We start from the raw sequence: 27,896 nt of genomic DNA, 5'->3' as shown, positions 1-27,896 counted from the left end.
GTGCCAGGGTGAGAGACCCTGTCACCAAGAGCGACAAGTAGGGAAACTGGTCATGACAGTCTGGCGAAACTGAGTTTGCCATATTTTGGCTCAATAAATAAAACAAATGTTATATATATATATATATATATATATATATATATATATATATATATATATATATATATATATGCTGACGAGGATCCCCCAGCTTTGAAATCAGGCATTTCGCATTTTTGAGTGTGTGAATCAACATGGGTGTGTGAATGAACCTTCTGAACGCCAGGGTTCATGTTAAAATACAGATCCTAAATCGTTTAAGTCAATTTGGAGGCGGAGTTGAGATGTTCCTCGAGTTCAGATATTAATAAAAGTAACATAATTGTAACTTGTCAGGCGACACAACTCTCAAATTTTGCATTCAGTATTCTATTTATTGTTAAAATTATTAATTTTTCTATACTTTTCTGCTTTTGAATCAAAATTCACATTTCTTTGATAAACTTGTTCACACAGCTTATATATATAATTTTCATTCTCAGATGACCAATCCAATTTCGCATTTTTTTTTTCGTGGAGTGGTGGATTTCACTTCAATTCGCCACACCTGTGGCTACAATTAAAAATAAGTTGCGTACCTGTGCCCTGGTGGTAACTACACTCAATCCAGCTTCTATCATATTAATTTAAAGTATCATGTGTTGCTAATTCGTGTACATGTCTTGTAGTTCCTTTTTAACTTTTTCAAAGGTCAACATCATCAGTTGTGTTCTTAACACGTCTCTCTCACTTCCTTTCAGCAGGTCCCAGTAAATCTCTCTGATTCAGATCCCCCACAGTAAGTAGCTTTGCTATGTCTTCTCTATACTGTGTTCATTATTATTATTATTATTATTATTATTATTATTATTATTATTATTATTATCAAAAAATCCTGAGTGTTTCCGCTCTTTTGTTTTGATTTCCTCTTTTTTCTCTCAGTATGTGCTATCCCTCTGAGAAAATTTCAAATTTATAAGGAAAATATTTCAATCGCAATTTCTGTTCGGTGAATTAAGGACTGGTTCTTGCTATTTTTTGTCCCTTCATAGTTCATTCCCCTTAACTCTGGAACCAGCCTTGATGCACACTCCTGTATTCTTGAGTTAAATATGTTGTACTAGAGAGGGCTCTACCCCAGCGCTGCATACTCGAGAAATAAAGTGCGTTTTAAAAGAGGCTTTCGTCGTGTCCTGAATGCTACTCTGAAGTTTGAGAGTTTAGCCTCAACTGCTATGTTAGGTGAACTACAGGAGACAGGTTTTAAATATTTCAAGGTTATTCTCCTTAAATTGTTTGTGACCTCTTTTTCCCTTCTCTCCACATTGGCCACGTGTCTTTGATCTTCTACCTGCCAGTCTCATAACATTCTTTTCTTTGGTTTCCCATCCAGTAACCATTTGCCCAGTACTAAAATTTCTAAGACTTCCTGCATCCTTTTTCGATTTGTGTTTGTCTGTGTGTGATGTTTAAGACAGTAGCAGTGCCTAAGCCTGGCAGTGCCTACTGTGCCTGGCACCCGGTGCAATAAACACAGCTGGGAAAGAAGAGCTGTGATCTTGACGTTCCCCACAACGAGACATTATGGTGACAAAAGGTTTTTATGTAGATTAGGGTTGTTTCCATTTAAGGGTGGAGAAGGCCAGAGTGACGTAGGGAAGTATTAGCAGAGGAGACTGTCATGTAGGCTCCTTTGTTTTGTCAACACATCCAGATGGTAAATACCAGTAAAGAGCTCAAAAAAGATATTTAAAAATTGACACACGTTCTGAACTGACACATGAACAAAAAAGATGAAAACATTGGGGTATGGATACTAATGACGGCTCAGACGTGTAAAGTGAATGTTACTGCAGGGTATGGGACCTGACATGCTCACTCAGGGGCACGGCCGGTGGAGAGCCTTCCATGCTCACTCAGGGGCACGACCGGTGGCGAGCCTTCCATGCTCACTCAGGGGCACGACCGGTGGACAACCTGCCATGCTCACTCAGGGGCACGACCAGTGGAGAGCCTGTCATGCTCACTCAGGGGCACGACCAGTGGAGAGCCTGCCATGCTCACTCAGGGGCACGGTGGACAACCTGCCATGCTCACAGTATCAATGGAAAATGTTCATTCAGAAGCAAGCATCATTAGAGAATCTCAAAACAGTCTTACTTTTCTTTCATGAAGTTGTTTCCCGCATAACGACAGTCATGTGTCTTTCGTCGCTTCTAACGCACAGACAAATACTCGCGTGTGTAGAGGAGCCGTGAAAATCCAGAAGTTATTCTGGCTTTGGGAATTGAGAACGCACATATGTTATTAACCCATAAAAATGTTTATTTTGTAGATTTAGCTCCTGTTTGTGTATGTGTGTGTGTTTGTGCCGGGGGGAGGGGTGAGGGACGAATCTCAGCCTACTGAGGAACTTGATTAGTAGACAATAAGGGCCTCACATGGTTATCTCTTAGCTAAAAGACCTGGGTCCCTGGAGCGCGCATGTATGACCCCTTAGCCTTGAAACAGTGGCCGGAGTGAGCCTCAGTAATCTCTAAACTTGGCAAATAACCCTAGAACACAAGTGATCCTTAAACTTGACAACAGTGGGTTCCGGAGTGATCATTAATGGCCCCTGATCGTGACGACAGAGGCCCTTTTCCAGGAGTATGAATAATCCTTGAACAGCAGAGCATTAGTAGTGGTCCCTGAGATTGACAACACAGGTCCCTGAAGTGAGCATGAGTGTCCCTGGAGCTTATCGGCATCTTGGAACTTCATTAAACATCTTACTGATGTTGTAAACGAGACGGTGGAGGAGGAGCCATGCAGCGAGTCACGCTACTCGACCTGACTCCTGCTCTTTTAACCTTATCAAGAACAAGCAAAAAAAAAAAGAAAAAAAAAAAGAAAAAAGTAAGCAGTCAAACCTGTTCATGATTGCAAAAATTTAATGTGGTATCTTGATAGTAAAAAATAGTAAGGAAATATTTTAGAAAAATCTTGTTTTGAGAAAAAAGTAAAGAGTTCAAAATAAGCTTGGAGGCCTCAGTTTGGGCTAAGCGGGATGCAAGACATGCAGAGGCGGAGGCTCTTCCAGCACATGTACTGTAACACACAACTAGGACAGACAGGCAGACGATTGACGGGACGACGGACAGGCAAGGGGAGGGGAGGGTTAAGGTCGGTACTGTACATCCTAAGGTAAGAGGGATTAATTTACCTTAAAAAATGGAATATTGTAAACATTGTACGGCTTCCTTTTACGTCTGTTCAGTGCATCTGAGCCAGCAGCTGGACTCCGTCTCTCACTGTGCTTTTTGCGGTGGTTCTTAAGGATCTAGAACCGAAGAAAAGAGTAAAAGGCAAAGAAGTAAAGGCCAGGTTGAAGGGAAGGAGAGGCTGAGTCAGAGAACCGCTTGGGGATCTGGTTGACTGGTGAACCCAAGGCTAGATTATGTTACACAAGCACGGGCCTGCCTCACACTCTTCCCATATTAACACAACTGCTCAATATACATTATAATACAAGATGGACTCGGCCCAGATGCAAAAAGCCCTGAACCAGACAGAAAGGAGCCACAAGGCAGAGGGATGTTGTCTAGGTACGCTGCATAGGGCCGAACTTCAACCTCTTCTCCTGAGTCACAACGTTCCCTTTTTATTTTTTTTTGTTATATGAACTTAAGCTGGCGTCTCTGCATACGCTAGTTAAGCTTAGGCTTGGTTAGGATGACGTGAATTAACCAAATTTAACAATAAAAGAAAATGGTGAGCTACGGAGAAGACAGAGTTAGCCAATACACCTCAGACCAATGTTCAAGTTTAGTGCTAACATTTTTTTTTCCCTACAGTCTTAAATTACAGTATACAGACGTTATTAAGTGATAAAAGGCACTCTTAAAACCCACCCAAACTGGTCAGGTCATGTCACCTTTCTTACCTCTTCATCTGTCTACCCAAAACTTTTCTTGCTGCTCCACTCTACCACAATCCTTCCCTTCATCCTCCTCTTCCTCCTTCCCTTCCGCCTCCTTCTCCTCCTTATCTTCCTCCTCCTCCTCCTCGTCATTAATCTTATTGCCTAACACAAAAAAATAAAGATGAAAAAATGATTGGCCGGATTGTAGACTGTCACACGTTGCATAGAGCCAGGGTGTCACACATTGCAAAGAGCCAGGGTGTCGCACATTGCAAAGAGCCAGGGTGTCGCACATTGCAAAGAGCCAGGGTGTCGCACATTGCAAAGAGCCAGGGTGTCGTACATTGCTAAGAGCCAGGGTGTCACAAATTGCTAAGAGCCAGGGTGTCACACACATTGCAAAGAGCCAGGGTGTCACACATTGCAAAGAGCCAGGGTGTCCCATGTTGCATAGAGCCAGAGTGGCACAGGCTGGAGAGCCAAAAGGCGCGACAGACACTCCCTTGTGACCCAGACATCTGATTACCCGAGGTTTATCTTAGTGCTTAAGTTATTGCAGCGATCTTGTAGTGATGAGGCACGAGTGTAATGGGCGCTATCAGACATGATTTGGATAGGTGTGTAGTGATGGAGTGTGTGTACCCTACACCTGTCTTACACCCCTCACACTCTTCCTCTCTCACCTCGCACCAGACTAAGCACAGAGACACGGTCACCTGATAACTTTGGAAGATTACACAACTTATATGTAAAGTTCATCTTTTTTTCCCACGACAAAAAGTATTTACTAATTTTGTGACTAGGTATATCCACGATATTAATTTCAAAGTTGACGACACTTGGCCTCTGTTGGCGACGGCTCCTCAGGGCTCACATACCGAGTACAGCTGCCATAATAGTAGAAATTTTAACTACCGTCAGATAAAGTGAGCCTCAGAGTATAAAAGTCACAATACCGAGGCTAGAACAGCTCGCGAAAAATCCGCATTTAGGTAGGAAACTTACTGACGACGTTTTGGTCCCTTCTGGAGCATTAAGTCATAACATGACAAAGGTCCACGAAGGACTGGTACATTGCTGTAGAGTTCCTCTCCTAAGTACGGTATTTGTTAGGTGTACTTCCGCCTCAGGTCGCGCGAGAACATCACGCGCTAGTGACTGCGCCTCAGGTCGCGCGAGAACATCACGCGCTAGTGACTGCGCCTCAGGTCGCGCGAGAACATCACACGCTAGTGACTGCGCCTCAGGTCGCGCGAGAACATCACGCGCTAGTGACTGTACCTCAGGTCGCGCGAGAACATCACGCGCTAGTGACTGCGCCTCAGGTCGCGCGAGAACATCACACGCTAGTGACTGCGCCTCAGGTCGCGCGAGAACATCACACGCTAGTGACTGCGCCTCAGGTCACGCGAGAACATCACGCGCTAGTGACTGTACCTCAGGTCGCGCGAGAACAACCCGCGCTAGTGACTGCGGCTCTATGCAGCGAACACTTCGCCAATATCCCACGGCTACACTCGTCATCTTCACGGAATTTCATGAGGATAATTTTGAGAAAATATAAGACAAATTGTAAGGCAAACCGGTGGCAGTTAAGAGAAGGAGCAATATGAGTCCTGTTTCACATAAGCGTTAGAGAGTAATAACGGATGTAAGCAAGAAGCTAGCAGTGTGAAGTGCCGCAGTCTCACTCACACGCATAATGTGAGACGCAATAAAGAGAAGGTAAAAAAAGAGCGAAAAATATCGCAGGAGTAAGCAAGAGACATTACAGCCAGCACTCTTCAATTCATAGAATGGGATCCATACCTTTAAAGGAGAAGCTCATGTGGAACAAGAATCACATAGGTTACAAATTGTCTACAAATACGGGTACATTATACAGCTCACAGTGGATCCCTGGAGACAGCAGTGTCCCGGGCGGGTCCAGTCGCTGTCCCACAGGGAGTCCAATATGACCAAATATATCAGAAGATCTACAAACAAATTAAGGAACTGGAAGAGAGGAAACAAATAGCAGAGAGGGGGATGTCTATATAGGGCAAGGCTGAGGGAACCTACATACTGTATACGGAGGAAAGACCGTAGAAGTACAGTGTGTGTGTGGGGGGGGATGAAAGAAAGAATGTGGGGAGGGAGGGATGAGAGAGAGAGAGGTACAGATAAAAAAACAACAATAGTAATGAAGACGGAAACAAGAAGAATAATGGGAGAAAGCTGATTGAGGTAGTAATCTCTATAGTGTGTGTGTGTGTGTGTGTGTGTGTGTGTGTGTGTGTGTGTGTGTGTGTGTGTGTGTGTGTGTGTGTGTGTGTGTGTGTGTGTGTGTGTGTGTACAAATCAAGTTATCCAGTGTACATCAAAGGTACTTTAACGTGTAGAGCTGAGGGAGACAAGTCTAAACGCTTGACCAGGGGGATTACAATGGTGGTCCAGGGGGGATTACAATGCTGGACCAGGGGGGATTACAATGTTTGACTAGAGGGAAATTACAATACTTTACCAAAGGGGTTAAAAATACCTGACCAAGGGATTAAAATGCTTTACCAAGGGAATTAAAATGCTTGACCAGGGGATTAAAATGCTTGACCAGAGGGATTACACTCAAGACAGCGTTGAGTGCTGTAGCAGCAGGGTGGGTCCAAGAGGATTGATCTTGCGGTATCTAAGATGGAATTTACAATACTTGAGTACTTGGGGTTGAGGCGTCAACACACTACGGGACCCCGGGCCAGGATGTCAAGGCACAAAGGACTTGTTTAGGGAGAGATAAAAGTATCTCATGGCTCTCTTGTTCTTCCTTAAAATAACCAAGATCTATCATTGTTTATGTTACCACTGAGCTGCTTGATATAGATTATGTTAATAATTATCATTTACATCATATAGAATATTTTCTATCAGTGTTAACTACACAGTAGCTTATCAGTAGTTAGTGGGTATCAGTCTATCAGTAGTAAGTGGGTATCAGGCTATCAGTAGTAAGTGGGTATCAGGCTATCAGTAGTAAGTGGGTATCAATCTATCAGTAGTTAGTGGGTATCAGTCTATCAGTAGTTAGTGGGTATCAGTCTATCAGTAGTAAGTGGGTATCAGGCTATCAGTAGTAAGTGGGTATCAGGCTATCAGTAGTAAGTGGGTATCAATCTATCAGTAGTTAGTGGGTATCAGTCTATCAGTAGTAAGTGGGTATCAGGCTATCAGTAGTAAGTGGGTATCAATCTATCAGTAGTTAGTGGGTATCAGTCTATCAGTAGTTAGCGGGTATCAGTCTATCAGTAGTTAGTGGGTATCAGTCTATCAGTAGTTAGTGGGTATCAGTCTATCAGTAGTTAGTGGATATCAGTCTATCAGTAGTTAGTGGGTATCAGTCTATCAGTAGTTAGTGGGTATCAGTCTATCAGTAGTTAGTGGGTATCAGTCTATCAGTAGTTAGTGGGTATCAGTCTATCAGTAGTTAGTGGGTATCAGTCTATCAGTAGTTAGTGGGTATCAGTCTATCAGTAGTTAGTGGATATTAGTCTATCAGTAGTTAGTGGATATCAGTCTATCAGTAGTTAGTGGGTATCAGTCTATCAGTAGTTAGTGGGTATCAGTCTATCAGTAGTTAGTGGGTATCAGTCTATCAGTAGTTAGTGGGTATCAGTCTATCAGTAGTTAGTGGGTATCATTCTATTAGTAGTTAGTGGGTATCAGTCTATAAGTAGTTAGTGGGTATCAGTCTATAAGTAGTTAGTGGGTATCAGTCTATAAGTAGTTAGTGGGTATCATTCTATCAGTAGTTAGTGGGTATCAGTCTATAAGTAGTTAGTGGGTATCAGTCTATAAGTAGTTAGTGGGTATCAGTCTATAAGTAGTTAGTGGGTATCAGTCTATAAGTAGTTAGTGGGTATCAGTCTATCAGTAGTTAGTGGGTATCAGTCTATAAGTAGTTAGTGGGTATCAGTCTATAAGTAGTTAGTGGGTATCATTCTATCAGTAGTTAGTGGGTATCAGTCTATAAGTAGTTAGTGGGTATCAGTCTATAAGTAGTTAGTGGGTATCAGTCTATAAGTAGTTAGTGGGTATCAGTCTATAAGTAGTTAGTGGGTATCAGTCTATAAGTAGTTAGTGGGTATCAGTCTGTCAGTAGTTAGTGGGTATCAGTCTATAAGTAGTTAGTGGGTATCAGTCTATAAGTAGTTAGTGGGTATCATTCTATCAGTAGTTAGTGGGTATCAGTCTATCAGTAGTTAGTGGGTATCAGTCTATAAGTAGTTAGTGGGTATCATTCTATCAGTAGTTAGTGGGTATCAGTCTATAAGTAGTTAGTGGGTATCAGTCTATAAGTAGTTAGTGGGTATCAGTCTATAAGTAGTTAGTGGGTATCAGTCTGTCAGTAGTTAGTGGGTATCAGTCTATAAGTAGTTAGTGGGTATCAGTCTATCAGTAGTTAGTGGGTATCAGTCTATCAATAGTTAGTGGGTATCAGTCTATCAATAGTTAATGGGTATCGGTAAATCAGTACTGAACAGGTTGACAGTGTCATAGTTTAGTCAAGAAAATGTTAGGTTAGTGTATGTAGGAAGATGATAGACAATGTGACAAGGCTCGCTGCGTGCTACTGAGGGTCATTACATTTACCAGAAAACCGCATACATATTATGGGTTATCTGCTGTTAGCATTGACCTGCTTAGGTCAGCCTCAGCTGGCTTAGGTAACATAGCGACTAGAGGTGAACAGTCAATTCGTTCTCCCCTTATTTTCACACCTATCGTTCTGGAATCATTGCCATTCTCTCGAGTTTAAAGTAAATCTTACTAAGATAAAGCTTGATATCTTACTGGAAGAATAAAGGCAATGGGAATCTTGCAAAGAGGATTCAGAGAGTTAATGTTTATGGATGGATGTGCTGAGACTCGTGTGTTGCGAGTTACCGAGAAATGTTGGTTCCCTCTTAGTGACTGATGGATATGAGGCTTATGGTGGGTTGCCCTGGAGTAACTAAGATTCCTGACTTCGCTGAGGCTTCTGCAGAAGTCAGTCCGGCCTCTGAAGGCCTCTGACCTCGCTGAGGTTATTACAAAAGTTCCCGGAACAACAGGCAGTTTGTGAGGTTCTTGTGCTAAATTAAGGATGCTGTTGGAATCATTGTACAAACACTGCCCCGTTAACCTTCCCAACGAAAACAAGAACACAAAACACTACTATTACGATTTGTGCAATAAACGTAGAAATAATGGTGATGCTAAACCAGTGAGGCCTCATAGAGAAGGTAAAACTGCAGTCTGCACTTCCAGGAAGTAGGGACTGTGTTAATTATCTTAACGACGCTGTTAAACTTAACATAGGATCACAGCGACGCCTCTTAAGCTGACATTGAGCCATGCTATTTTTAAGTAATGTAAAGTATGCGTGAGGGTGTTTGGTATCACTATAAACTACTGCTACAAGTGAGCAAAAGTTTCGGGAGAATTGCATAAAAACGATAATTTTCCAGTAACGTTACGTGAATCCGTCGTAATCAAAGTTTAAAGTCTGTAATATCCACTTGTAAGTCTCAAGCAGTAAGCATATCCGAAACATTCCGATTCAAATTAAAGGATAACAATTAAAAAGTTAACGCTAGAGATTTTTGTTTTCCAGATAACTAGTGTCAAGCTGATAATGTTAGACGCTTGATCGAGTATCATTACAGTAGCCATAGACTGTGTACGACATGATAAAACATTCCCTAGTCTAAAGTTTAAAATACAATATACAACAAAGTCTACAACTTTATTTAAGAGCTGAGTCCAATTAAATAAATCCGATTTAGAGATAATTTTGTGACTAGACATAACTTTCGCAGTTTATAATATGTAAAAATCACAGGGACTTACACTGACATAAAATTGGAACACATTCACAGCTGGTCACATGGCACTGTTTTAGTCTAAGTTATAAGAACCTATTAGTCCTCTATGAGTGAGGGAAGGAGTGTCCTTAGTGCCTTGGTAACAGTACCTCGCCACTTTACTGAGTAGACGACATCTGTACTGAGGGTAACATTCGGGGTGGGTGGGTGGTGTGGGTGGCTGGGTGGGTGTCGTTGCATTATGGGTAGGTGGGTGGTTGGATGGGTCACTTGCAGCATGAGCACAACTGTAGTATGCATAGATCTGCAACTAAACACGATGTGTTCCCTTGCGCAACTAGGCTTACGATGGGTTGGCCTTAGCGCGCATGCTCTTAGTAATGGCTAGAGGGCTGGTATTCTATATGTAGTTGCTCTTGTATACAGGCGTGGGTTATCTAGGTATAAGGCTATGTTCTAGCATACATATTAGCATATCTGTGAAGCTGAGTGTACGTGTGTGTGAGAGTGAGTAAGGCGAGAGAAAGAATAAAGAGGGGTAACACTGACGCTGCTTACATAGACCTCCTCCCACTGCGACACATATCGTACGAGGCGGGAGAGGCGCAGGAGGCGAACCAGGGAGAGGAGCTTGGCCAGTCGCAGGATGCGCAGCGCCCGACCCGCGTGAAGGATCTGGAAACTTTCACTGAAATCCTGCCGGAGAGGAGACGAACATGCCAGGAATTATTAAAAGTTACATTTTTTTTATTTTACTCAGTTTTGTTGTGTGTGTGCATTTGGTCAGGGGTTTTGAAGAACTAACATGGTTGATGTTGAAGTGAGTTATTGTCTTGTACATGGCCGCTCTAAATTTGAGACTTATGAGAAGTTAATGTTGATGAGAATGTTGCTTCTCTGGAATTAGTGAAGCTGTAAGATTTGTTGGTTTGGCCTGAGTGTGTGTGTGTGTGTGTGTGTGTGTGTGTGTGTGTGTGTGTGTGTGTGTGTGTGTGTGTGTGTGAGAGAGAGAGAGAGAGAGAGAGAGAGAGAGAGAGAGAGAGAGAGAGAGAGAGAGAGAGAGAGAGAAGCATCACTTTATAAGGCAAACGAGCATCATGAGGTCAGGTTCAGAGAAATACAGGTCACACAAGGTCCATACACAAAAAACCCGCTGATAGGAGAGAGGAGCTTAAGACGACGTTTCGCTCCATCCTGGACCACTTACAAAGTCACACACAAAAAGTCGTTAAGTAGCGAGATGAGGCGGGGGTGAGGTCAGGTTTAACGAGTGTGGTGGGTGGGGGTGGGTTGGTGGACGGGGTAAGGTGACCTCCAGAAAGACAGAGGCAAGAAGCAGAATTTCTGTATCAGCAATGACCCATCTCGCTAAAACAGTTGAGCAAAACAATGGAATGAACATGTTGTACTAAGGTTATTGTCCCTGATTTATATAATAAACCAGTCACCTTACCCCCCCCCCACGTACTGCCACCCATACATGACCTCGCCAGAACTGATCTTGTAGTTTAATAATCTTGTGTGACCTACCTTTTTACAAGTCTGACCTAATGGTGCTAGTTTATCTTACAAGGTGGTATATTTACTCATTCCTGTATGCTTGATAAGGTTCTGCCTTGAGCGAAACGTTGTATTTAAAGGCTGCGCTTCCAGTGTCCATCTCTAGATGGAGGTGTAGGTCAAGTTGCCACCACCCTCTTGTACTCTCAGTACTGATAAATATTACACGTATCACACAAGACAAACATCAACCTGTTTTGATCAGCCTGGCCTCACACAGTAGTTCTGTTTGCAAGTATTCATAGCTTGTAAGAAAGTTGGTGCTTCATTCTGTAATCTGGCTTGCTCTAAGAAAGTGCTGTGGAGGTGAACGTTGAGAGATACAGTACTCACGGACTTCAAGAACGGCACTAACAGCCAAGTGGTGTTGCATCTTAACACTCAAACAGTTTCTTGTGATACCTTCCCTAACAGGAAGCTGGCTTGCCAAAATAACCAGATCTGATATTGAATTATTATCCTTAGATTAAAAGGTCTTGCTTATAATTAGAGATAAACGCAAACAGAACTTAAAAGAATTCAGTTTTGATACATATAATAAAATGCCCTGATCATTTATGATCGATCTTTATTTTGAAATCAAATATTTTGTGTCTTTTTAATAAGGAAGAATCTGGACTGTACGGTGGAAAGTGTATCTTCGTAGGATCTTTAATGTGAAGGTCAGTTTTACTCGTTATTTGGAGAATAAGTTCACTGAGGACAAGAACATGCAATATTTAGTGAATAAAGGCTTGTCATGCACGCTGTTTACACCGGTCTAATACTTTGCTAATAAGTTTGAAGACTGTCTGCTTATGGTTAAGAGATTGGCTCATCCAAGTCTGTCTGGACCACAACATCTACAGGGAATAGCAGCAGACGGAGTATCAATCCTCTAAAAAATATTTCGCTGATGGAATCACACGGATTGAGGGCTTTATATAATATAAAAACAAGACTTCATGGCACTTTATGTCCAATTAAAAATAAGTTGTTACAACTGTACAATGTATGGTAATGTTGGTTATATTTCTTGTTTTTAAAATATTTCATATGTAGACTGATAATACTTGTATTGTTTTGTTAGTAAAGAGGGAATATAATTAAAGTGTGAAGGTAATGGTATACTCACAGATTGATAAAACACATGTCCAACAGTTAAGTATCTTTATTCTGAAACTTTTCGTCTACACAGCAGGCTTCTTCAGTCAAATATAGAGGCAGTAGAAGCAGCGGTGATATAAAGATGATGTAATCAGGCCATCACCCTCGAAGACGTAGTTTTGAGGTAGTCAGTCCCTCAGCCTGGAGAATGAGGGACTGACCACCTCAAAACTTCGTCTTCAAGGGTAATGGACTGATTACACCGTCTTTACACCTCTACTGTTTCTGATAACTCCTGTGTACTCGACTGAAGAAGACTGCTGTGTAGGCGAAACGTTTCACAATAAAGATACTGTTGCACGTGTGTCTTATTAAAATAACATTTATAACATCAAATATTTCATCATAAACTTTAACTGAATGTAACAAACTATAACACTAGTTACCTGGTCAAATATCCACAGGTAATTTTAACTGTCAGTTTAGTCAAAGTATTGGTTACCTTCAGCTACACGTAAAACATTAATGTTATGCATGTTCACAGAGCACGGATAATTTTGAGGTAAGAAACTTAACATAAATGGGTTAAATTCAACATAAAAGGCTACATCCTCACCATCACTGGTGTACAAGACTCACCATACAAGCATATCCAGTATAATGCAGGCATTACATTAATAGCTTTGTTTCTCGGGTTTCTGGAGCACCAGTGAAGTTCTCATCCTTCGACAAACATTAGCTTTTCTTCGGCGATGGGTACCCGGGCTGCTAGTGCTTACCGTCCCACCTGTCAGCTAATGTTACTGCTGGACAACTGCAGTGAAGGAAGAGACGAGCACATGCTAGTGTTGCTGTTGCTCTTACCTGCTGCTGTTGTTGCTGTTTAACAAACTTACCGCTGTTAGTCCCGATGCAGGCGGGAGGGTGAGGCTCCCAGACCTAAATGTGTCACAGTTGGGAGGGATGGAGCGACTACAGTCATGGTAGTCTGACCAGGTCATTGTGGTAAAGGTGAGGGACAGTGATTTCAATGCTCAAGACAGAGTGATCAGTGACATATTGTGTGGTGCGTCTCTAGTGATTAATGTATTAACTTCTCTGGTAGTTAATGTAGCCAGAGTCAAGTAAGGGAGGGGAAGTAATGGAGGGAAATCCTGCAAACACTGTTAGTGTCTTTATGACATGACGAGCCCAAATTTAACTTAGGATGTATATATACTGCTTCTACAACTTACCTTTATACGAATAAACAAAAATGATATGCACATTATATATGTACCACACACACACACACACACACACGCACGCACGCACACACACACACACACGCACACACACACGATTTGCAAATTTATCAAGATAAAACATTGTCGATTGTGATCATGAAAAATAAAAATATATAAATAATCTGCCTAATTATGCTTATTGTTAGTATTATCAACACTACTACAATAACAAGTGTAGTGGTGACAGAGGTGTGACCAGAGGTGTGACCAGAGGTGTGACCAGTGTTTATGATGAAAGTGTTGTAGTGAAAGTGGTGGTAATAGCGGCTGCTGGTTGTAGTGGTGATTGTAGTGAAGTCAACAGTGGTAGTATTTCTTGTAGTTGTAGCCACTGTACAAGTGATTGTCCATAATGAAAATAATGACCATTATTTAAAGACTTACAATGTAAACTCGCTCCCTAGACTCGAACTAGACAAAATTAAAAAACAATAAACTCAAATTCCAAAACACAACAAGGAACTCAATAATGCAGCAGCAATAAGCAAGTGTTGCGATAATACCCGTATTTACTGCATGGGTGACCACCTTGATGGAGGGTTTGCACCAGCTGCCACAAAAGAGGTGTACTGCGTGTTGTGTACACTGACTTGTACAAGGTTGATGCAGTGCCTGTGGTGCGGTGGCCTCAGCTACCAACCTTGTACAAGGTTGATGCAGTACCTGTGGTGCAGTGGTCTCAGCTACCAACCTTGTAAAAGGTTGATGCAGTACCTGTGGTGCAGTGGTCTCAGCTACCAACCTTGTACAAGGTTGATGCAGTGCCTGTGGTGCGGTGGCCTCAGCTACCAACCTTGTACAAGGTTGATGCAGTACCTGTGGTGCAGTGGTCTCAGCTACCAACCTTGTACAAGGTTGATGCAGTGCCTGTGGTGCGGTGACCTCAGCTACCAACCTTGTACAAGGTTGATGCAGTGCCTGTGGTGCGGTGACCTCAGCTACCAACCTTGTACAAGGTTGATGCAGTGCCTGTGGTGCGGTGGCCTCAGCTACCAACCTTGTACAAGGTTGATGCAGTACCTGTGGTGCAGTGGTCTCAGCTACCAACCTTGTACAAGGTTGATGCAGTGCCTGTGGTGCGGTGACCTCAGCTACCAACCTTGTACAAGGTTGATGCAGTGCCTGTGGTGCGGTGACCTCAGCTACCAACCTTGTACAAGGTTGATGCAGTGCCTGTGGTGCGGTGGCCTCAGCTACCAACCTTGTACAAGGTTGATGCAGTACCTGTGGTGCAGTGGTCTCAGCTACCAACCTTGTACAAGGTTGATGCAGTGCCTGTGGTGCGGTGACCTCAGCTACCAACCTTGTACAAGGTTGATGCAGTACCTGTGGTGCGGTGGCCTCAGCTACCAACCTTGTACAAGGTTGATGCAGTGCCTGTGATGCGGTGGCCTCAGCTACCATGTACAAGGTTGATGCAGTACCTGTGGTGCGATGACCTCAGCTACCAACCTTGTACAAGGTTGATGCAGTGCCTGTGGTGCGGTGACCTCAGCTACCATGTACAAGGTTGATGCAGTGCCTGTGATGCGGTGGCCTCAGCTACCACGTACAAGGTTGATGCAGTACCTGTGGTGCGGTGACCTCAGCTACCAACCTTGTACAAGGTTGATGCAGTGCCTGTGGTGCGGTGACCTCAGCTACCATGTACAAGGTTGATGCAGTGCCTGTGATGCGGTGGCCTCAGCTACCATGTACAAGGTTGATGCAGTACCTGTGGTGCGGTGACCTCAGCTACCAACCTTGTACAAGGTTGATGCAGTGCCTGTGGTGCGGTGACCTCAGCTACCAACCTTGTACAAGGTTGATGCAGTACCTGTGGTGCGGTGGCCTCAGCTACCAACGTTGTACAAGGTTGATGCAGTGCCTGTGATGCGGTGGCCTCAGCTACCATGTACAAGGTTGATGCAGTACCTGTGGTGCGGTGACCTCAGCTACCAACCTTGTACAAGGTTGATGCAGTGCCTGTGGTGCGGTGACCTCAGCTACCAACCTTGTACAAGGTTGATGCAGTACCTGTGGTGCGGTGGCCTCAGCTACCAACCTTGTACAAGGTTGATGCGGTGCCTGTGGTGCGGTGGCCTCAGCTACCAACCTTGTACAAGGTTGATGCAGTACCTGTGGTGAAGTGGTCTCAGCTACCAACCTTGTACAAGGTTGATGCAGTACCTGTGGTGCGGTGACCTCAGCTACCAACCTTGTACAAGGTTGATGCAGTACCTGTGGTGCGGTGGCCTCAGCTACCAACCTTGTACAAGGTTATTAGTGCCTGTGGTGCGGTGGCCTCAGCTACCAACCTTGTACAAGGTTGATGCAGTACCTGTGGTGCGGTGACCTCAGCTACCAACCTTGTACAAGGTTGATGCAGTGCCTGTGGTGCGGTGGCCTCAGCTACCAACCTTGTACAAGGTTGATGCAGTACCTGTGGTGCGGTGACCTCAGCTACCTTGTACAAGGTTGATGCAGTGCCTGTGGTGCGGGGGCCTCAGCTACCAACCTTGTACAAGGTTGATGCAGTACCTGTGGTGCGGTGACCTCAGCTACCAACCTTGTACAGGGTTGATGCAGTGCCTGTGGTGCGGTGGCCTCAGCTACCAACCTTGTACAAAGTTGATGCAGTACCTATGGTGCGGTGACCTCAGCTACCAACCTTGTACAAGGTTGATGCAGTACCTGTGGTGCGGTGACCTCAGCTACCAACCTTGTACAAGGTTGATGCAGTGCCTGTGGTGCGGTGACCTCAGCTACCAACCTTGTAGAAGGTTGATGCAGTGCCTGTGGTGCGGTGGCCTCAGCTACCAACCTTGTACAAGGTGGATGCAGTGCCTGTGGTGCGGTGGCCTCAGCTACCAACCTTGTACAAGGTTGATGCAGTGCCTGTGGTGCGGTGGCCTCAGCTACCAACCTTGTACAAGGTTGATGCAGTGCCTGTGGTGCGGTGACCTCAGCTACCAACCTTGTAGAAGGTTGATGCAGTGCCTGTGGTGCGGTGGCCTCAGCTACCAACCTTGTACAAGGTTGATGCAGTGCCTGTGGTGCGTTGGCCTCAGCTACCAACCTTGTACAAGGTTGATGCAGTGCCTGTGGTGCGGTGACCTCAGCTACCAACCTTGTACAAGGTTGATGCAGTGCCTGTGGTGCAGTGACCTCAGCTACCAAGCTTGTACAAGGTTGATGCAGTACCTGTGGTGCGGTGACCTCAGCTACCAACCTTGTACAAGGTTGATGCAGTAATTGTGGTGCGGTGGCCTCAGCTACCAACCTTGTACAAGTTTGATGCAGTACCTGTGGTGCGGTGGCCTCAGCTACCAACCTTGTACAAGGTTGATGCAGTGCCTGTGGTGCGGTGACCTCAGCTACCAACCTTGTACAAGGTTGATGCAGTACCTGTGGTGCGGTGACCTCAGCTACCAACCTTGTACAAGGTTGATGTAGTGCCTGTGGTGCAGTGACCTCAGCTACCAACCTTGTACAAGGTTGATGCAATACCTGTGGTGCGGTGACCTCAACTACCAACCTTGTACAAGGTTGATGCAGTACCTGTGGTGCGGTGGCCTCAGCTACCAACCTTGTACAAGGTTGATGCAGTACCTGTGGTGCAGTGGTCTCAGCTACCAACCTTGTACAAGGTTGATGCAGTACCTGTGGTGCGGTGGCCTCAGCTACCAACCTTGTACAAGGTTGATGCAGTGCCTGTGGTGCGGTGGCCTCAGCTACCAACCTTGTACAAGGTTGATGCAGTGCCTGTGGTGCGGTGGCCTCAGCTACCAACCTTGTACAAGGTTGATGCAGTGCCTGTGGTGCGGTGGCTTCAGCTACCAACCTTGTACAAGGTTGATGCAGTACCTGTGGTGCGGTGACCTCAGCTACCAACCTTGTACAAGGTTGATGCAGTGCCTGTGGTGCGGTGGCCTCAGCTACCAACCTTGTACAAGGTTGATGCAGTACCTGTGGTGCGGTGACCTCAGCTACCTTGTACAAGGTTGATGCAGTGCCTGTGGTGCGGGGGCCTCAGCTACCAACCTTGTACAAGGTTGATGCAGTACCTGTGGTGCGGTGACCTCAGCTACCAACCTTGTACAGGGTTGATGCAGTGCCTGTGGTGCGGTGGCCTCAGCTACCAACCTTGTACAAAGTTGATGCAGTACCTATGGTGCGGTGACCTCAGCTACCAACCTTGTACAAGGTTGATGCAGTACCTGTGGTGCGGTGACCTCAGCTACCAACCTTGTACAAGGTTGATGCAGTGCGTGTGGTGCGGTGACCTCAGCTACCAACCTTGTACAAGGTTGATGTAGTGCCTGTGGTGCGGTGGCCTCAGCTACCAACCTTGTACAAGGTTGATGCAGTGCCTGTGGTGCGGTGGCCTCAGCTACCAACCTTGTACAAGGTTGATGCAGTGCCTGTGGTGCGGTGACCTCAGCTACCAACCTTGGACAAGGTTGATGCAGTGCCTGTGGTGCGGTGGCCTCAGCTACCAACCTTGTACAAGGTTGATGCAGTGCCTGTGGTGCGGTGACCTCAGCTACCAACCTTGTACAAGGTTGATGCAGTGCCTGTGGTGCGGTGGCCTCAGCTACCAACCTTGTACAAGGTTGATGCAGTACCTGTGGTGCGGTGACCTCAGCTACCAACCTTGTACAAGGTTGATGCAGTGCCTGTGGTGCGGTGGCCTCAGCTACCAACCTTGTACAAGGTTGATGCAGTACCTGTGGTGCGGTGACCTCAGCTACCAACCTTGTACAAGGTTGATGCAATGCCTGTGGTGCGGTGGCCTCAGCTACCAACCTTGTACAAGGTTGATGCAGTACCTGTGGTGCGGTGGCCTCAGCTACCAACCTTGTACAAGGTTGATGCAGTACCTGTGGTGCGGTGGCCTCAGCTACCAACCTTGTACAAGGTTGATGCAGTGCCTGTTGTGCGGTGACCTCAGCTACCAACCTTGTACAAGGTTGATGCAGTACCTGTGGTGCGGTGGCCTCAGCTACCAACCATGTACAAGGTTGATGCAGTACCTGTGGTGCGGTGGCCTCAGCTACCAACCTTGTACAAGGTTGATGCAGTACCTGTGGTGCGGTGGCCTCAGCTACCAACCTTGTACAAGGTTGATGCATTGCCTGTGGTGCGGTGACCTCAGCTACCAACCTTGTACAAGGTTGATGCAGTGCCTATGGTGCGGTGACCTCAGCTACCAACCTTGTACAAGGTTCATGCAGTACCTGTGGTACGGTGGCCTCAGCTACCAACCTTGTACAAGGTTGATGCAGTACCTGTGGTGCGGTGGCCTCAGCTACCAACCTTGTATAAGGTTGATGCAGTGCCTGTGGTGCGGTGACCTCAGCTACCAACCTTGTACAAGGTTGATGCAGTGCCTGTGGTGCAGTGACCTCAGCTACCAAGCTTGTACAAGGTTGATGCAGTACCTGTGGTGCGGTCACCTCAGCTACCAACCTTGTACAAGGTTGATGCAGTACCTGTGGTGCGGTGGCCTCAGCTACCAACCTTGTACAAGTTTGATGCAGTACCTGTGGTGCGGTGGCCTCAGCTACCAACCTTGTACAAGGTTGATGCAGTGCCTGTGGTGCGGTGACCTCAGCTACCAACCTTGTACAAGGTTGATGCAGTACCTGTGGTGCGGTGACCTCAGCTACCAACCTTGTACAAGGTTGATGTAGTGCCTGTGGTGCAGTGACCTCAGCTACCAACCTTGTACAAGGTTGATGCAATACCTGTGGTGCGGTGACCTCAACTACCAACCTTGTACAAGGTTGATGCAGTACCTGTGGTGCGGTGGCCTCAGCTACCAACCTTGTACAAGGTTGATGCAGTACCTGTGGTGCAGTGGTCTCAGCTACCAACCTTGTACAAGGTTGATGCAGTACCTGTGGTGCGGTGGCCTCAGCTACCAACCTTGTACAAGGTTGATGCAGTGCCTGTGGTGCGGTGGCCTCAGCTACCAACCTTGTACAAGGTTGATGCAGTGCCTGTGGTGCGGTGGCCTCAGCTACCAACCTTGTACAAGGTTGATGCAGTGCCTGTGGTGCGGTGGCCTCAGCTACCAACCTTGTACAAGGTTGATGCAGTGCCTGTGGTGCGGTGGCCTCAGCTACCAACCTTGTACAAGGTTGATGCAGTGCCTGTGGTGCGGTGACCTCAGCTACCAACCTTGTACAAAGTTGATGCAGTGCCTGTGGTGCGGAGGCCTCAGCTACCAACCTTGTACAAGGTTGATGCAGTGCCTGTGGTGCGGTGGCCTCAGCTACCATCCTTGTACAAGGTTGATGCAGTGCCTGTGGTGCGGTGACCTCAGCTACCAACCTTCTACAAGGTTGATGCAGTGCCTGTGGTGCGGTGGCCTCAGCTACCAACCTTGTACAAGGTTGATGCAGTGCCTGTGGTGCGGTGGCCTCAACTACCAACCTTGTACAAGGTTGATGCAGTGCCTGTGGTGCGGTGGCCTCAGCTACCAACCTTGTACAAGGTTGATGCAGTGCCTGTGGTGCGGTGACCTCAGCTACCAACCTTGTACAAGGTTGATGCAGTGCCTGTGGTGCGGTGACCTCAGCTACCAACCTTGTACAAGGTTGATGAAGTGCCTGTGGTGCGGTGACCTCAGCTACCAACCTTGTACAAGGTTGATGCAGTGTCTGTGGTGCTATGACCTCAGCTACCAACCTTGTACAAGGTTGATGCAGTGCCTGTGGTGCGGTGACCTCAGCTACCAACCTTGTATAAGGTTGATGCAGTGCCTGTGGTGCGGTGACCTCAGCTACCAACCTTGTACAAGGTTGATGCAGTGCCTGTGGTGCGGTGACCTCAGCTACCAACCTTGTACAAGGTTGATGTAGTGCCTGTGGTGCGGTGACCTCAGCTACCAACCTTGTACAAGGTTGATGCAGTGCCTGTGGTGCGGTGATCTCAGCTACCAACCTTGTACAAGGTTGATGCAGTGCCTGTGGTGCGGTGGCCTCAGCTACCAACCTTGTACAAGGTTGATGCAGTACCTGTGGTGCGGTGACCTCAGCTACCAACCTTGTACAAGGTTGATGCAGTGCCTGTGGTGCGGTGGCCTCAGCTACCAACCTTGTACAAGGTTGATGCAGTACCTGTGGTGGGGTGAGCTCAACTACCAACCTTGTACAAGGTTGATGCAGTACCTGTGGTGCGGTGACCTCAGCTACCATCCTTGTACAAGGTTGATGCAGTACCTGTGGTGCGGTGACCTCAGCTACCAACCTTGTACAAGGTTGATGCAGTGCCTGTGGTGCGGTGACCTCAGCTACCAACCTTGTACAAGGTTGATGCAGTACCTGTGGTGCGGTGGCCTCAGCTACCAACCTTGTACAAGGTTGATGCAGTACCTGTGGTGCGATGACCTCAGCTACCAACCTTGTACAAGGTTGATGCAGTACCTGTGGTGCGGTGGCCTCAGCTACCAACCTTATACAAGGTTGATGCAGTGCCTGTGGTGCGGTGGCCTCAGCTACCAACCTTGTACAAGGTTGATGCAGTGCCTGTGGTGCGGTGACCTCAGCTACCAACCTTGTACAAGGTTGATGCAGTACCTGTGGTGCGGTAGCCTCAGCTACCAACCTTGTACAAGGTTGATGCAGTGCCTTTGGTGCGGTGACCTCAGCTACCAACCTTGTACAAGGTTGATGCAGTGCCTGTGGTGCGGTGGCCTCAGCTACCAACCTTGTACAAGGTTGATGCAGTACCTGTGGTGCGGTGGCCTCAGCTACCAACCTTGTACAAGGTTGATGCAGTACCTGTGGTGTGGTGACCTCAGCTACCCACCTTGTACAAGGTTGATGCAGTACCTGTGGTGCGGTGGCCTCAGCTACCAACCTTGTACAAGGTTGATGCAGTTCCTGTGGTGCGGTGGCCTCAGCTACCAACCTTGTACAAGGTTGATGCAGTGCCTGTGGTGCGGAGACCTCAGCTACCAACCTTGTACAAAGTTGATGCAGTGCCTGTGGTGCGGTGGCCTCAGCTACCAACCTTGTACAAGGTTGATGCAGTACCTGTGGTGCGGTGGCCTCAGCTACCAACCTTGTACAAGGTTGATGCAGTGCCTGTGGTGCGGTGACCTCAGCTACCAACCTTGTACAAGGTTGATGCAGTACCTGTGGTGTGGTGACCTCAGCTACCAACCTTGTACAAGGTTGATGCAGTACCTGTGGTGTGGTGACCTCAGCTACCAAGTTTGTTTATTATAGTAATGATGATACACAGTACCGACAACTTGATGAATAAGACACATGTACAACACTTGGGGATCATTATTGCCGAGACTTCTGCGTAAACAGCAGACTTCTTCAGCCTCACACAGGTGAATGTAACACTAGTGACGGTGGTGACGGTAGTTATGGTACTAGTTGTTGTGGTGGTGGTGGTGGTGATCAGTATGTCAGTTTCAGCAGTAGGTGGTCAGCCTGTCAAGCGTATTGTAGGTGGTCAGTTCGTCAAGCCTGCTGTAGGTGGTCAGTTCGTCAAGCCTGCTGTAGGTGGTCAGTTTGTCAAGGCTACTGTTTACTATCTCCAGTGTCACATTCTCCTGTATTCGACTGTGGGTTAAACAAATTCGTTAGGTTCAAAATTAGTTTTACGAAATTATTGCATACACAAATCTTCACTTATTCGGCAAGAAATGTGTTGCTATTTAAGCCAAAATCGTAAGTTTTACCTGTTAGGCACGACATATATATATCCCCAAGTGTCCCACTTGTACGTTACTCAAGTAGTGCGTAACCAACACACAGGTTGCCCCTCAGATGTACAGTACATCAGCTCATGCTCACTGTGTACACCTTACTGCCTATCAACATCGTGAAAGTAATTACTCACAGGTTAATTCTTACAGACTGTGCAAAATTTACTGTTTCATATTTAAGTTGTTTGTGGTATGTGTAGCTAGAAGCTCACCGACTGTTAAGAATTAGTTATAAACAGAGTGTGCGAGTGAATATTAAGTTAATGACACATGTTTTACTGCATTTCAAGTTAATGAGACTGTCTACTGATGTCTCTAAGAGTTAGTGATAAGCAATATAATCTATTGAAGTACTTATTATGTCTTAAGGAATCTTACAACAATAAATATGCCTTCTAAGAGTAGGAAAACTATAGAATACTTTGTGGAATGTTTTACAAATAATCTGAGAGACGATTATAACCTGCACTAGCGCCCCGAGTCACAGATAATACTTATACCTACACAGTTAAAATCATGTAATCATGTTAGAATCATTGATTTATAATAATGGGTTAGAGTGGTTTATATATAGTCATTTTACCTTTGGTAGTCCACTCAGCTCTCCAGATTGCTTATAGTAAAGAGTATGATATTTTTTTAATTTATAAAGCAGTGTTAATGTGCAGGTGGCTACAGATACGTCAGTTTCGTCATGCTTGACGTCAAACAACGAGCAGCTAAGAAAAACAGGTGCAGAGATAGTTTATTGGGTAGTTTAAGCAACATGCTGGTGACGAGACAATACAGTAAGTATAGGAATAACTCATGAGTCTTCCCTCTACCAGTAGAATATAAAGGCTGGCAGCGGGTTATACCTCTTTGTCTCGGTACTGCAGAGAAAAAAAACGGGAGAAAAACATACATTAGAGTAGTGCTGAACAGAGGGATGGGAGCTAAGCATTGCTACGCTCCTACCACGACACAAACCATATATACGACACCTCAAGTACATCACAAACAGGAGAGTCTGAAGAAGAATTTTGTTTAAATTTATTGCTTTATAATTAGAATATATAAATTTTGTTTGAATAGTAACCTTAAACACTAAACATAAAAGGTTGAGATGCATCAGTAAATATTTAGAGTAACATCCGCAGCAGAGGCTGGAAGGCGGTGGGATTCCTTCACTTGCTGCTAACACTGTCTGGATGGGAACACCAGACAGGTGCACCACCCTTACTCAGCCAGGTTGCAGGTGTTGCTCTTGTGGTGTAGCGAGATCCTGACTCTCCCTCACCACTTACACTTGCAAGGCGGCTGCAACAACAACTTCATGTCGAGGAGTTCCATGTCTCAATGCTTGAGTAAGTTTTATAGTGGACATTAACACAAGGTCTGTGTCAGTGCGTTCCACACATGTACCATAAATTTGCTTGTAAAAATGTGCCTTTTTATAGACTTTTTGTTAAGTTTTTCTCTGATATTTTTTTTTGTATCACACTTCTTATACTGTTTCCTTGCCCTCCCTAATGTTTTTGTATCCAGAAGGAAAATGGCCGCTGCATCCCAGGCCCAGCCTGTCTCAGATAAACTGGTGTTATATCGCTACACATGATATTCTCATTCCAAGTATATAAGAACGAGCTCAAATACGAGACGACTTACAGATGAGGGAAAAGTACAATTAATATTAATTGGTTTGTCGAGACAAATTTTTTTCAGTATTTAAAAAAAAAATGACAGAGTAAAGTGTTTGCAACGGGTGGCAAGAGAGTGAGTTGTGGCCTTTGTTGTTTACAGCGAAGATAAGATTCTTGCAGAGAATATATACCGAGTGAGATGAAGGTGGAGTGTATATACTATGTGAAGAATAAGGAGGGAAGGTAATGGAAGAGTTGTGATACAAAAAAGTACAGTTGCAAGAATGGAAAAAAAGGAGGTTAGAAAGTGTGGAGAAAGATCAACCAAAAAAAAAAAATGCATAAATCTGGAGTAGATGCAATGGCGTAGTGTTGATGATGTTTAAGACAAGTTCAGTACAAACCTTTCTTGGAACAATGTTTTACTCTGTGTACAACTTTATTAGTGATGATAAATTATCCTGCATCTATCCAAGTAGACTGAATAAAAAGTAACATGTGAGGAAAGTTTGGAAGCAAAGTGTGAAGAATGTTGTGATTATTAACCAGTGGCAGTGTTGTGTTCACTTCACAATATAAGATCGTTGAAAAATGCACGTTCATTATTTACGGTGTCAGGACGTGTTGTGGACGGAGTTAAAGTAAATCATTTTTAAATCTAACATGTTATTAGTGTGAGATTCATAAGTGACCCTATTTTTTTTTTTTGAAGTGGGAAGATACTGACACTTATAAAGTAAAGTTGTGATGGTTTGGTTTTATCGTTGGGTTCTCGTGGTAGTTCTGTTGTTTTTACAAACTAATAGAACCTTTGAGTGTTTAGCGCTTTATATAACAAATTTAACATTATATAACATATTTTTTACATTCCACAATCCATGTCCATTAACGCTGATGTCATCAGATTGGAATGTGAACAAATTTAGAACAAAGGGGAAATATCCCCACCATTTATGCCGAAATAAATGCTGGGTTCTTAGGAAGTCGAGCATCCTCTAGGAAGAGTGGCATCCCTCCTAGAAAGGAGGATCATCCTGATCCTTGGACACAAACCACAAACAGAGAGTTAATGTAACTCAGCGTCGGTGAGAGCGAATAATGGTGAATATATTTCCTTCTTTAGGTCATAATACCAATCCAAGCTAAGTTTACATAGGGTGGATAAGGTACATTGTATTACCAATATATTTTTAACAAATTTACGTTAGTTCATAGGAATACGTAAGTCAAAACAACAGATCACTCTTTCAATGGAGTTCGGTAATTCCGGCAGCAGAAGCAACCAGCCACGTCGTGTTTACGGGAAACTCTCGCATTTCCGACAGTAATTTTGAGAAGTGAAGATAAATCTCAGAATTTCTTGAATATTTTGTCATTTCATTTGATTTCTTTCAGACGAACACCTGATCGTAAGAGCTGAAATTTAGAGTAAACAAAGAATATGAAGCCGCTTCAACAGACACTAGTGTACAAAGACACTGACAGAGTCAACTAACATTGATATCTACCAGTATGAGCTTCCATGCATAACTGTTCTAAGTAAATTGAATCATTATTAAGATACACAGGAACACGTAACGCTCAGGAGCACGACACAGTAACATCTACTACCAATACAGAGTCAACGAGCATCATGGACTGTGTTTTTTTACCTGATTGAATATGAGGAAGATGTAGTCTAGTGGCACTGAGGAGATGAGGTCCAGGAAGAACCATGTTTTAAGATAGTGTTTTGCAATCAACTTAGGATCGAGTATCACTTGCTCAGAGTTATCTTGCTGCATAATACCTGAGGAAGAAGCCAGATATCAGTAACTGGTTCCCAGAGTAGATAGACCCGTAAGTGAGCACCAGGTCCTGCTATATGAAGAGACTGAGGATTAAATACAAGACCACCTTACTTCCATCTAATAATAATAGAAAAATGAATTACAATTATTATTATAATTAAAATATTATGGGGAAGAGTCCCTCACCATTAAGGGGCTAGAGAATAATAAAGCTCTAGTCACACACAAAAAGCAGTAGTGTAATGTGGATAGTTTAAGTTAGGTCACTGATGAGTGATATTACAACTCACACCTTGCTTGCTCCCTCAGTCTTAGTGTAATAAGTTCTTAAAGAACCAGCAAGATGTAACAGAGGTGTAATGTACTACTGCCTTACTTAGACTGCCGTGTCACTGCCATTACAGGCACCAGTACCACTACCGTCTACAGGCAAGTGCCGCTGTAGGCTGTTGTGCCTATGCTTCATTATTAAAGTTTTAAAAGAGAATCTCATCAAATGATATCAATACTGAGTGATGTAGAAACAAAAGCACACGTTTCTTCAGGGACAGTACAAGGTGTGAGCAGCAGCACTGGTGGCTAAATAGCCGGTAGATAGCCGGGTCACCATATGGAGAAGACCCGGGCCGGAAGTACCGGCGAACCTCTAATGAATGAATGAAGCCTGTAGATGATAGTGGCACTACAACCTGTAGAAGGGAGTGGCACTGCTGTCCGTAGACGGTAGTGGCCATATTGCCACACACGGAATGAATCACCACTAGAATAAACAAATGACTTGTAGAGGTCAACTCACCCGTTCTAAAATTGACAACAATGTCTATGAGAAATATTGTGTCAGAGAGGCAGTTGAAGGCGATCCAGCGTGTGGAGAGGTCGTCGTTGAAGAATGAGATGGCCACAGGCAGGATGATGAGGTTGGCCACCAGCAAAAACAGCATACAAAGATCCCAGTAGAATCTGCAACATAAATTCACTGTTACCTGAGTCGGCACACTCCTAACACCTCCAGCTATAAATACTCTCAACACCCGTCTTCGCCTGCTTTACATTGTAAGCATTCACCATTTCATTGTTATTTCTGTCCACAGAGTTAGATTTACCTATCACATATGTATATACACACTAGAACACACGCTTACTTATATATTCGCTAGGAACGAAGTTCTGACAGAGGTATTTGCCAGATGGTGACCCGTAACATACAAGCATGAATACAAACTCTTTTTGAAAGGCGGGAATCGCTGAGGAAACAGATAGATGTGAAAAATAAAGGAGTAACAGGAACGTCAGAAAGCATTTAATAATAGGTTTGCTATAGACTATGAAACGACCGCCACTCTTGATGAGAGGGACATCAAATAATGAAAGGTAGTGTTGTTGTTCTCGTCTAACAAATTGAACTAAATTATGACCTCAGATGAATTAACCTCAGCTGGATGAGTTGGTCTCTGAAGCTGCGGAGGTTGAAGCGTCTGGGTCCGGTGACCAACACGTCACCAATATATCTCAGCCAGGAGTTAGACTGATGGGAAAAGAATATCCTTAAACCTGTGTCACGAACCCAAGTGCTGTTTAAAGTTCCTGTGGCCAGAGCTGTATGACCGTAGTGGTTTAGCGCTTAATTTTGATTATAATAATATGAACCAGTGTAACGCATAGCTCAATCAGACAAGAGGAATTAAGGTGTACACAATGTAACGTAACAGTGTAACTTGTATTCACAATACTAAAACGTATGTAAGCTATTGAAGACTATGTACAAAACTTCTGCTTGAGTTAAGTAGGTCTGGCAGTTGTATGTCATAATGAATAAACAACACACTCGTCTATAAGTGTCAATACACACACACACACAAAGAACCAGTTCATGTATGGTGTTTGTTTCCTCACGTATTGTTATAATATTGTCTTTATTACTGAGGGTAAAACAGACAACCAGACTTACAGTCGGTGTGTAGTGGCACCTGTAGCTAAATAAGGAATTTGTAATTAACTATAGATGGAAGATGTAGAGCAGGAGTGGATGTAGGGTGTTGCAGAGTATGTAGGGTGTTGCAGAGTGTGTAGGGTGTTGCAG

General features: G+C 44.7%; 1 protein-coding gene across 4 annotated transcripts in view; it reads right to left on the bottom strand.

Annotated features, from left to right (window-relative positions):
- Positions 1–27,896, bottom strand: part of Ih (hyperpolarization activated cyclic nucleotide gated potassium channel Ih) — a 632,623-nt gene that overhangs the window by 48,030 nt on the left and 556,697 nt on the right. For all 4 annotated transcript variants that reach the window (XM_070085523.1, XM_070085522.1, XM_070085524.1 and 1 more), the window contains 5 exons: positions 26,613–26,776; positions 25,679–25,815; positions 23,262–23,276; positions 10,318–10,455; positions 3,224–3,340 (listed from right to left, as the gene is read on the bottom strand). In XM_070085523.1, the coding sequence (XP_069941624.1) occupies positions 3,224–3,340; positions 10,318–10,455; positions 23,262–23,276; positions 25,679–25,815; positions 26,613–26,776 (571 nt within the window). The remainder of the gene's footprint in view (positions 1–3,223; positions 3,341–10,317; positions 10,456–23,261; positions 23,277–25,678; positions 25,816–26,612; positions 26,777–27,896) is intronic.

This window comes from Cherax quadricarinatus, chromosome 16, assembly GCF_038502225.1.
Source record: "Cherax quadricarinatus isolate ZL_2023a chromosome 16, ASM3850222v1, whole genome shotgun sequence".
In the NCBI taxonomy this organism is placed as follows: domain Eukaryota; kingdom Metazoa; phylum Arthropoda; class Malacostraca; order Decapoda; family Parastacidae; genus Cherax; species Cherax quadricarinatus.
Note: the sequence above shows the minus strand (reverse complement) of the source record. Positions and strands in the feature narration are given on the sequence as shown.